This window comes from Temnothorax longispinosus, chromosome 2 (assembly GCF_030848805.1).
Source record: "Temnothorax longispinosus isolate EJ_2023e chromosome 2, Tlon_JGU_v1, whole genome shotgun sequence".
In the NCBI taxonomy this organism is placed as follows: domain Eukaryota; kingdom Metazoa; phylum Arthropoda; class Insecta; order Hymenoptera; family Formicidae; genus Temnothorax; species Temnothorax longispinosus.
Window position 1 is genome coordinate 11,205,393 of NC_092359.1, and position 12,022 is coordinate 11,217,414.

The window sequence follows — 12,022 nt, forward strand, 5'->3', positions numbered from 1 at the left end:
ATATTCACTGCCAGCACTGAAAATCTATAGTTTACGTCACGTACACTATAGATTTTCAGTTCTGATGGCAGTCAATATTGGAACGCAGCTTATGACTACGTTTACACAGGCCGATTTACGTTGAAGTTATAACATCGATGTTATAACTTTAGCGTAAATTAAGTCGTGTAAACGTAGTCAATGTCTATGTTTTAGATTTTAGACGGAACCCGTCTACTAACGCCTCTCTGATACAGCACAAAATATTTTAAAAATACTTTAAATATTTTTTAGGAAGATTAAAATAATTTCCAAAAATATTTTTTAATTTCTATGTCCGCCAGATCATGTCAGAAAAATATTTTTAAAAATATTTTAAAAATATTGCTGAGAGGATCGTGGTGCCGGGAGTGGGTCAAATTAAGAAAAACACTCTTATTAAATGACTATATATATGTGTATATTATAACTCTCCTTCGAGAACAACCGCTTCTTAACGCGGCCAAATTTCGTGTGTGCGTCGGGGCCTATTCGGCCCGCGCAGCATCGGTACACCCCCGAGGAGGGGAGAGTAAAGGAAGTAGAGAGATAAGAGCAGGGCGCTCCAGTATTCTCACAATTGCAAATAAATAGTCAATAATATTTGTAAAATCTTTTAGAAATATTACTTCGAAAAATAAAATGTGTTTAACCCAATCAGCAATAATTATTTCACGTTTAAAAGATTTTTTAATATTTGTGTTTTAAACTCGAAGGACCAGAAACTCATCTGGGTCAGAAGCCAGACTTGTTTCAATGCGGTGCGGGGTAGGGAGGTTCGCGTTCCGTTTAGGTGCGCGGTAGGATCGTAGGATCGCGGAGCGGGCAATTTCAGTCAGTTTAAGTCTTGTTATTTGTACTGTGAGAGAAGGTCTTTATTTGCTAAGGCGTCACAAACATTATTTCACGTGAACATCACACTGCTAGCATTTGTTATTTGAATGGCCGCGTCGCATGGTGATACGGCGGCTTACACCACAATGGCCAATAACGGCGCACGGCGCACGAGGCGCTTACAGAAATGATCGCGGAATGTCTTGCACGCGGTAGAACGGCCGAACGCGGCCCCTTACGCGCACAACGTGATATCTGAGTTTCTCGCACGAGGGAGGACAGCCGATACGACGCAGATCACTCGCAACCCGCAAGATTGCACTTAAACTCTCGCGAAAGGTGACGGCCGAGCGCGGCGCAGATCACTCGCAATCGGCGAGATTGCACTTGAGCCTTGAACTCTCGCAAGGGCGGCTGAGCGCAGCGCAGATCACTCGCGACCCGCGAAGTTGCACTTGTCTCTCGCGAGGGATGACGGCCGAGCGTGGCGCAGATCATTCGCAACTCGCGAGATAGAATACGATTCTCTCGCGAGGGGTGACGGCCGAGCACGGCGCAGATCACTCGTAGTCGCGAGATTGAATACGGCCGAACACGGCACTTAACTTTCAAACGGAGGGCACTTAGAATGCGTCTCAAACGTACTGTCCGGTGCGGGACGACGGGTAGGCTGAATCGACGCGGTGAACCACGCTATCGTGCGACGAGCGGGTGTCTTTTTACGACACGCGAGATAGCGGGATTACGGCGGACACACGCAGAAAAATGCTTAGTTGCAGTAACCATAAATTATTGGTAGCTCTTTTTTGGTTCCGGTAACTGTACGTTTTGTTGGGAGTACTATCAATGTTTAGTTGTCAAAGGGTATAAAGTTTGGTTGGCATTATGAGGTAACGCCTACCAAAATGTATGGTATGAAACCGATCTCAACCAAACAGTTTAATACAAGCGAATTTGCGCGCGCTTCAACGTCGCACGAGGCACGCTGCTGCGCGACGAGACAAAAGACAGGCGCGACGAAAGCTTACTCGCTCGGCGCCAATAGTACGTGTTGATACGTGTCGTACGTAAGACAGCATCTCGAGTATCGTGTCTCTTGATATATTCCACATATTTCGTGTGACGCCGTAGCTACCAAAGTCGAGCGCGGATCTGTTTGCGTGGTTAAAAAATTTATCTGTCTCTAGCTAACGTGGGACTCGCGTTTCTCGCCAACCTCTGCAATTCGTTTGTACATCGAAATTTTTATCGAAACGCGTCACAAAAAGTGGTTAATGTGAAGAAAGATGGCAAGGAAGACTATTTCCGAAAATAATTTTGTAGTTTTATTTACTATGTGTACAGTTTTGAACCAAATTCTGTTTACTTCAGTCTCGTACTGGTCTTGCATTGTCGATCCACTTTGTTCTTAATGTTCCTATGGTTTCATGTGGCATTTTTTTGTAACATTTGCAAATCTGTATGATTTTAGTTTTATTTTATTTGCAATATGTATAGTGATTCTGTGAACTTAAGTTATAACTTTTTATTGCTGACAAATTTTATGTATTTTATAATATATGTATACATTCACCATTTATTTGAATAAAAATTGTTTCACGTAGCCAAATTTAGTAATAAAAATAAACTAATTTGGTTATAGGTACCAAACATTTAATACGCAGACAACCAAAGTACATTAGTTGAACCAAATTACAACCATAAATTATGGTACTCCACACTAGTTTAAGTTTAGTAATGACAACTAAATTAATTGATTATTCTTCAATACAACCAAAAGTGTGTTAGCCTTAACCAAAAATTCGTCAACCAATTTTAGTTGTTACAAGCGTGTTTCATTGGGCCATATACAACCAAAAATTTCTGTTGTTTTAACCAAATTTTTGGTTTCCACAACCAAACACTATTCTGCATGCATCTTGTCGCGACGCGAGCGGAGAATCTTGTCGCGGTACGAGCGCGGATCTCGTGTCGACGCGAGCGGAGATTTTGTCGCGGCACGAGCTGAGATCCTGTCGGCGCGAGCGGAGATTTTGTCGCTTGGCCCACCACCCGGTTCGACGTTTTCGGTTGTCGCGGATGTAGACACGTGTGGTTCACCGGCCGGCTACAGACATACTCTATTGCGCGCATCCGGCGGCGCGGCGCCGCGACGCGAGGATGAAGGACCATGCCAATCGATTTCGATAGATATGCGGGTCGATGTGCGAACGCTCACGCAATTTGATTGGTCGCGAAGCGCTCCTGGAATCGCGCATGCGGCCGATAAGAACGGGATCGCGGTAGCGCTTCCTCATCCGTCGCAAAGGGCTCGCCGTGCGTGTGAACTCGCCCAATCCGGAACATACCGCCCACCTCGAAACGTTAGTTTCGAAAGCAATTCGACATTTGTTTGCCATGGGATCTAGCTTTGAGCTAGCTTACGCAACTTAAACTGAATGCGGCTTAACCTTAATGCAATTATGTTTTAATTTAAACGCAACTTAAACTTAACGCCATTACTGAATGCACATTGAATTAGCGCGGCACAAGTGACACGCGACTAGAATAATGCGGACTGAAATTGAGTAAACTCAACTGAACGCGATTTAGATGAAACGCGGGTCAACCTTACAACTAGGTAGAATCTTACAACTAAATGGAACCTTAGAACTAAACGGAACTTTACAAATAAGCGGAACGTTACAACTAAACGGAACCTTAGAACTAAACGGAACTTTACAACTAAGCGGAACGTTACAGCTAAACGGAACTTTACAAGAGCCTTATAACTAACGTGACCTAGATCGGGGTTGAGTGACACGATCCGTTGTCGACTCAATTTCGATGGGAAGCAAACACAACTTTGCGATGGGACGCTTATACTCGGAATGCGCAGTTTTAACCGATACGACGCGGACAAGTCCGTCAGAGCCCGCGTGACAGTGAGTGACCCTACCGAGCTCCCATTTACATGGAGGGAGCAGCTGATTCTTAATCAAGACGATGGAGCCGGGCTGAATCGACGGTTGCTCAGAACGCCACTTCTTTCGCTGTTGCAGTGTGTTAATGTAGTCGGTCTACCAGACCTTCCAAAAACGCTCCGTAATGCGTTGCACTACTTGCCATCGCGAAAGTCGATTCTCGTTTATATGTAGAACGGAGGGCTCGGGACTGGTCGCGAGCGCTGACCTGATAGAAAATGGCCGGGTGTGATAGGCGGAGAGCTGGCGTTAAAAAACTGCAAGAGTTTTGTAATGGCTGATTTTTTCACATAACGTTATATTGCGGGTGTACATGAGTCAGCACCCACTCGCAAGGTCAGGTACTGGGACACCTGGCGCCGGCGCGCTTTGAAATAGGTCAAATTATTAAGTGCGATAAAAGTGTTTTGTAATGGCTCAAATTTTGTGAGAAACTAATAAATAATATAAAAAACCGTTAGAAAGTGGTCAGACCGTACAGTTATGGGACGCAGCGAGTCAGCACCTAGCATAAGTGGTCGCAATAATTAGGTCAGTAAAACTGTTTTAAAATAGCTGAAAATTTAGAAACTATTAAATTATTGCGTATAATGAAGGAAGAAAACGGTCAGACTTCAGTTTAATGGGACTGACGCAGTCAGCAGTCGTTTGAAGTGCGAAGATTAAGCGCGCGCGGCTGCTCCAAGCGCGTAGTGATTTGCTTATAATTAAATTCCATTTGTATTTAATAAAATGATTGAAACATTTTCAATTAAATCATGATTGAAATTGTTATTTTTTACGTTGTTTTTCTTTTCTGCTTTGAAAAGGACGGTTAGATAGTTTGAACAGAGCGTCGGTATTTGGCGTCAGTCTTAAGGCGAAAATAAACGACGCGTGACTCGGCAAGTCTGGCTCAAAAAAATGACAAATAAAGCTCGTACAGCATGACAACCGGCGCGGGGCGGCGCTACATTTGCGAATTAACGCGCCGTGAGAACAATCAAAGTTTGAAATAAGACAAATTGACGAGCTTGTACGAGCTGCGCGAGGCTCGCCAAGTCACGCGTCGTTTATTTTCGCCTTAAGGTGATCCTAAAGCCGTGATCCTAGCCGGTTTTTTTCAGTTTTTTTCTTAGCACTAATCTTTTAATTGGCTTTATAGAAATGCAAAATTCTTGTCTAGAATTAAAGTACGCATCAAAATCTAGGTCATGGTGGTCGAATTTATATGTGGTGGTCGTCACATATATAACAAAAAATATTAATTTTTTTTGTTTTCGATATAAATTCGACCACCATGACCTAGATTTTGATGCGTACTTTAATTCTAGACAAGAATTTTGCATTTCTATAAAGCCAATTAAAAGATTAGTGCTAAGAAAAAAACTGAAAAAAACCGGCTAGGATCACGGCTTTAGGATCACCTTAAGACTGACGCCGAATACCGACGCTCTGTTCAAACCATCTAACCGTCCTTTTCAAAGCAGAAAAGGAAAACAACGTAAAAAATAACAATTTCAATCATAATTTAGTTGAAAATCTTTCAATCATTTTATTAAATACAAATGGAATTTAACTATGAGCAAATCACTACGCGCTTGGAGCAGCCGCGCGCGCTTGATCTTCGCACTTCAAACGACTGCTGACTGCGTCAGTCGCATTAAACTAGAGTCTGACCGTTTTTTTCTTTCATTATACGCAATAATTTAATAGTTTCTAAATTTTCAGTTATTTCAAAACAGTTTTACTGACCTAATTATTGCGACCACTTATGCGAGGTGCTGACTCGCTGCGTCCCATAACTGTGCGGTCTGACCACTTTCTAACGGTTTTTTATATTATTTATTAGTTTCTCACAAAATTTGAACCATTACAAAACACTTTTATTGCACTTAATAATTTGACCTATTTCAAAACGCGCCGGCGCCAGGTGTCCCAGTACCTGACCTTGCGAGTGGGTGCTGACTCATGTACACCCGCAATATAACGTTATGTGAAAAAATCAGCCATTACAAAACTCTTGCAGTTTTTTAACGCCAGCTCTCGGGCTATGAGTACCTCGTACTCTTCAAGCGAGTCAGTCAAAGGCGCGAAAAATCATAAATTGAGGCACGCTTTGATGCAACACAGTAGCCTCGAATGTCAGCGTATGAGGCCCAAGTACGCGTCGTAAGTGATGCTTCACGCTTTTCACTCCGGCCTCCCAAAGGCCGTCGAAATGTGGAGCGTGAGGCGGGATGAATTTCCAGGAAACGCGGTCAGACGCTATTTTATTGAGGAAGTCTGTATCGCGTATGGCAGTTAGATATGCTCGAGTCAATTCCTTATCGGCGCCTGCAAACGTCGTGCCGTTATCTGAATAGACAATTTCAGAAAGGCCCCGTCGAGCACAGAATCGAGTGTATGCGTTTAAAAACGCGGGAGTGAAATAGTCGCTTACGAGCTCGAGATGTATCGCTCGAGAAGCGAGACAGACGAATATTGCTATATACGCCTTACGGGACGTGATTCCGCGACCGGCGGAAGCACGAGTGGCGACCGGACCCGCGTAATCCACTCCGCAGTGGAGAAACGCTCGCGTTGGAGCTGAGACCCGATCAAAGAGCAACTGACCCATGAGCTGTGACGGCATATTTGCCCTTTGCCTCGCACAGACTACGCATCGATAAATAATTGATTATACTATACTTCTGGATCGCAGAATCCAACATTCTTGTCGTAGATTCATTAATGTAAGCTGCGTGCCGGCATGCAGCGAAATCAAATGCGTATAGCGTACAATTAATGTGACGATTGGGTGAGCGGCTAATAGTATAAGATGTTTAGAGTGCAATGGAAGTGGAGAATGTTCGAGCCGCCCGCCCACTCGAACTAACTCGTCTGAATCGAGATACGGGTTTAGGGATAAGATCGAGCTGTTAGAAGGAAGCGTCTTCCCTTGTCGAAATAACTTTAACTCGGTAGAAAAGACTTCTGCTTGGACAGTTCTTAGCCAGAAGTCGCGTGCTCTTCGGAAATCGTCGCTGTGATTGCGCGTGAGTACGGGATGTCGTCGTTGCGCGCATGAATTTTTTGCCTGCATTGTGTGATGAATCGCTGGAGATAGGCTGTGACGCGCACGAGCTTCGGCCACCAGGAGTAGCGCAACGCGAGAGACAACAAATCAGAGGACGGAGTTAAGAGCGTTACGGGTGATCTGGCCTCGAGTTGACCTTCGTCGGCTAGAGGCGCCTCACTGTTAGGCCACTCTGAGGGAGCAAGCGATAGCCAAGATGGACCGCTTTACCACAGATCGTGCGAATGCAGCTCGGTACCGAGCAGGCCCCGCGACGCGCAATCGGCGGGATTTTCGCGTGTAGGGACGTAATGCCACTGGGCGTCCGGTACTCGTTTTTGTATATCGGCAACCTTGTGCGCGACGAATGTCCTCCACTGAGAGGGATGCTTGTTAAGCCACGCGAGAGTGACGGTTGAATTGGTCCAACAATGACATGGGACGTCATTCAGCTTGAGAGAATCGCGCACGAACTCGATAGGACGAGCCATCAAGAGTGCAGCGGACAACTCCAAGCGGGGTACCGTAAGTGGCTTTATCGGCGCAACTTTCGATTTGCCGGTCAGCAAAGTAGTTGTAATCCTTCCAGAAGCGGAGGTCACACGCAAATAGGCGACCGCGGCGTAAACGACGGTGGACGCGTCGGAAAATCCGTGTATTTCTTTGTGCGCGATGTCGGAAACGCGACCCGTCCATCGCACGAGCGCGAAGGTTTGAAGAAGAGGGAGCGCGTTATAAATTATCTCCCAACGTTTTAAGGCATGCTCGGGGAGTGTCTCGTCCCAATCCAACTTTGTACGCCATAAATTGTTGGAGAAAAACCTTTGCAGCAAGAATTACCGGCGTGACCCATCCGAGAGGGTCGAACAGCTTCGCGATTGTCAATAAAATGGCGCGGTTTGTACTCGGAACGGCGCTGGGCAAGGTCACGTTGAATTGAAAAGTGTCGCGAGCGGGATTTCACGTAATTCCCAGTATCGTTAGGCGATCGTCGGCCGTCAAGACTTTATTGCAAGCCAAACCGTGACCTTCCGAGTGGATATGTGAAAAAAGCTCCGATTTGTTGCTCGCCCATTTTCTCAACTCGAATCCGCCCCTCCTCAAAAGTTTACACACTTGATCACGAATTTGACGCAGTCGAGACACATTGTCAGCTCCGAACAAGACATTATCGACGTAGATGTCGTCCGTCAATACAGGGACCGCGAGAGAGAATGATTTCCCTTCGTCGCTGACGAGTTGATCCTTAACGCGGAGCGCTTGAAATGGCGCTGACGCGGTACCGTATGTGACCGTGAGTAACTGATACTCTCGCGTATTCAAATCTTCGTCGATCCATAGGATTCGCTGATAGTTTCGATCGCGAAAGTCGACCAAGATCTGACGATACATTTTCGCTACGTCCGCCGTATAAACGTACTTGTGTTGCCGCCATCGCGATAAAACGGACGATAAATTTGTTTGCAGTTTCGGACCGGTGAGGAGATGAGAGTTTAGAGAGGTGCCGTTGGTCGTATGACTTGAAGCGTCGAACACGACTCTTAATCGAGTGGTGGAGCTCGTTTCTCGAATTACTGGATGATGCGGTATATAGACGACTGAGCGCGGTCTGCCTCGATGTTGTCTTCAGTTTTTTCGTCAGCCATTTAGCACATAGCTTCGTTAACAGTTTAATAATTATTACCAATAATTTTTAATCATGAGGCTTATCTTTTTTTTTCACAAAAGTTAACGCCGTTTTGTTGCAGTCTGCCGGCCTTTTTTGTTTCACGAAATCGTCTGCCAATAATTTTCCGCGTTTCGTAGCAACAAATATTTAACATTCCTATAATTTTTATCTCTGAGCTTTATCATTTTTTTCCTTGTAAAATTTGTCATTTTTGACTGTCCACTCCCGCCTTAATCTTCCTAAACGCGCAGGCAGACTGGTCATTCAGTGTTCGGGAGTGCTAATGAAACCTCTCTAGCTATAAATATTTCATGTACCTTATACCTTGCATTTTTATGTAGCCAGCTCTTAGACTATTAGCTGGTGACGTCGTCGTCGTATCGACGTGGATCATTGTGTGATGCTTCTGCTGGCATTTCTGGCATGAATATCGACTATTAAGGCCGGTTTTCACACGCAATGATTAGTGGCGCCAACTGACTGGCATTCATTGGCGCCAGAACCGACTAGCAAACTCACAAGTATTTACACAGTGATTGGCGTATAATATGGAAAATATTTAACATTTATTAAACACACAGTAAATGACAGCAAGCATATAACCTCCAAATTTGAGGTTATATGCTTTGGCCAATAACCGCCAGTAAACGCCACATTACTAGCACCAGTTTGTATCAAGTGTTTACACTTGCATTTTTACTGGCGTTAGTCGACTGGCGCGGCCTGGCGCCACCAATCATTGCGTGTGAAAACCGGCCTTTACATGCGTTGACTGAATGCCCGATACTCAAGCAATTAAAACAGTGTTGCGATTGTTTTACAAACTCCCGTTGCTGAGGCGGGGTTTTGGATGCAAACTGAGGGCATCTAAATAGAGCATGTTGATCACACAATGAGCACGGCGAGGTTGCAATTGTGGAGACGGTTGCGCTCGTGACTTTCGAGCCACGATTGAGCTTGATCAAATCATGCGGATGAAACTCTTCGAGAGCGAGAGCGCGGGAGGACAAAAAACGGTCGAGATCCGCATATGCGGGTGGTCTATCGCTTTCACCGATTTTTAGCTTCCACGCTCGACGCGTAGCGGGATCAAGCTTTTGCGTGACAAAATAAACTAACATATCATTCATGATATCTTCGGGAGTTCTGTCAAGATTCATTAACGCTGCCACCGATTGCTCCGTCCTATCGCGCAACGCATGGAGTTCGGAAGCTGATTCGCGACTTATGATCGGGAGATTGTACAGCGCGGCTATATGAACCTCGACTAATCGTTTTCTATTTTCGTATCGCGCCTTTAATGCTCGCCAAGCGAGGGCGAAATTATCTGCGGTAACCCTAATACGCGCGATAACTTGACTAGCATTTCCGGTTAGGCTAGCGACAAGAAAACGCATGCGAGTAAATTCGGATAAGTCTCTATTGTCGATTATCAACGCCTGAAAGCGATCGTGAAAGGTTTCCCATTCGTCGGGTTTACCGGAGAACGGCGGTAATTTAATTGGGGGAAGGTGGCGTAGCGAGAACGATGACGTTTCGGGGTGCGCGAGGGTCGAGTTTATCGTTCTGGTGGACTCACGAATGGCTCCAACTCTTCCAGACAGTCGGCTATGTGGTCGAGCGCTTCCTGGTAGAGGCAGTCATGATCGTTGAGCTGTTGTTCTCGAAAGTAGGCGAGGGTGTCCCTTTGTTCTGCGGGGCACAATTGTAGAAGCACGGCGTGACACTCAAGACACTGCGCCCAGATCTCCTTGAGCGAAGCTATGCGTGCCCTTATCGACGCGGGTGTGTACTTCGCCCTGCCCGTCTTCTTAAAATTGATGAGCGCACGAGAGACTGAATAGAAGTTCGTCTGTTGCCTAGCGAGCGCGGCGTCCATCGTGATAGCGCGATAGCGAACACACCGCGGCACTTCACTGATTGTCACAATGCACGAGCCTGATGCTTTTTATCAGCGGAGATCTGACTCGTATGCAGCTGACCGTCAATGCGTTTGTAGTTCGGTCGATCCGGTACGATCCCCCATCCGGCTCGAAGGACCAAAATGTTTCAAACTCGAAGGTCTAGAAACTCATCTAGGTCAAAAACCATACTTGTTTCAATGTGGTGCGGGGTAGGGAGGTTCGCGCTCCGTTTAGGTGCGCGGTAGAATCGTAGGATCGCGGAGCGGGCAATTTCAGTCAGTTTAAGTCTTGTTATTTGTACTGTGAGAGAAGGTCTTTATTTGCTAAGGCGTCACAAACATGTTTTCACGTGAACATCACACTGCTAGCATTTGTTATTCGAATGGCCGCGTCGCACGGTGACACGGCGGCTTACACCACAATGGCCGACGGCGCACGGCGCACGAGGCGCTTACAGAAATGATCGCGAAATGTCTTGCACGCGGTAGAACGGCCGAACGCGGCCCCTTACGCGCACAACGTGATATCTGAGTTTCTCGCGCGAGAGAGGACGGCCGATACGGCGCAGATCACTCGCAACCCACAAGATTGCACTTAAACTCTCGCGAAAGGTGACGGCCGAGCGCGGCGCAGATCACTCGCAATCGGCGAGAATGCACTTGAACCTTGAACTCTCGCGAGGGGTGACGGCTGAGCGCAGCGCAGATCACTCGCGACCCTCGAAGTTGCACTTTTGTCTTTCGCAAGGGATGACGGCCAAGCGCGGCGCAGATTATTCGCAACTCGCGAGATAGAATACGATTCTCTCGCAAGGGGTGACGGCCGAGCCCGGCGCAGATCACTCGTAGCTCGCGAGATTGAATACGGCCGAAGACGGCACTTAACTTTCAAATAACGGAGGGCACTTAGAATGCGTCTCAAACGTACTGTCTGGTGTGGGACGACGGGTAGGCTGAATCGACGCGGTGAACCACGCTATCGTGCGACGATCGGGTGTCCTTTTACGACACGCGAGATAGCGGGCTTACGGCGGACATCTTGTCGCGACGCGAGCGGAGAATCTTGTCGCGGTACGAGCGTGGATCTCGTGTCGACGCGAGCGGAATTCTTGTCGCGGCACGAGCTGAGATCCTGTCGGCGCGAGCGAAAATGTTGTCGCGGAGCTAGCGGAGATCTTGTCGCGTGGCCCACCACCCGGTTCGACGTTTTCGGTTGTCGCAGATGTAGACACGTGTGGTTCACCGGCCGGCTACAGACATATTCTATTGCGCGCATCCGGCGGCGCGACGCCGCAACGCGAGGATGAAAGACCATGCCAATCGATTTCGATAGATATGCGGGTCGATGTGCGAACGCTCGCGCAATTTGATTGGTCGCGAAGCGCTGGAATCGCGCATGCGGCCGATAAGAACGGGATCACGGTAGCGCTTTCTCATCAATTTGAAAAATATACATGTTTACATCTTAATTTGGAAAATATTATTTTGTATGTACTTATATCTATATTATCGCAGCAATGTTAGGTGATCCTTGCATTGTATTGCTGGCAAAGTATGTTTTGCGGATGTTATGATTTTGCCTCGCCGGAGGCCTGCGT

General features: G+C 46.6%; 1 protein-coding gene across 1 annotated transcript; it reads right to left on the reverse strand.

Moving 5' to 3' along the window:
- Positions 1-7,812: 7,812 nt before the first annotated feature.
- On the reverse strand, positions 7,813-8,244 carry LOC139809201 (uncharacterized). The gene has a single exon (XM_071771932.1). The coding sequence runs from the start codon at positions 8,242-8,244 to the stop codon at positions 7,813-7,815; it is 432 nt and encodes a 143-aa protein (XP_071628033.1).
- Between the last annotated feature and the right edge of the window lie 3,778 nt (positions 8,245-12,022).

What these genes read in the sequence shown, in the direction of transcription:
- LOC139809201 (XM_071771932.1), bottom strand. Translation starts at nt 8,244, where the DNA reads ATGTATCGTCAGATCTTGGTCGACTTTCGCGATCGAAACTATCAGCGA.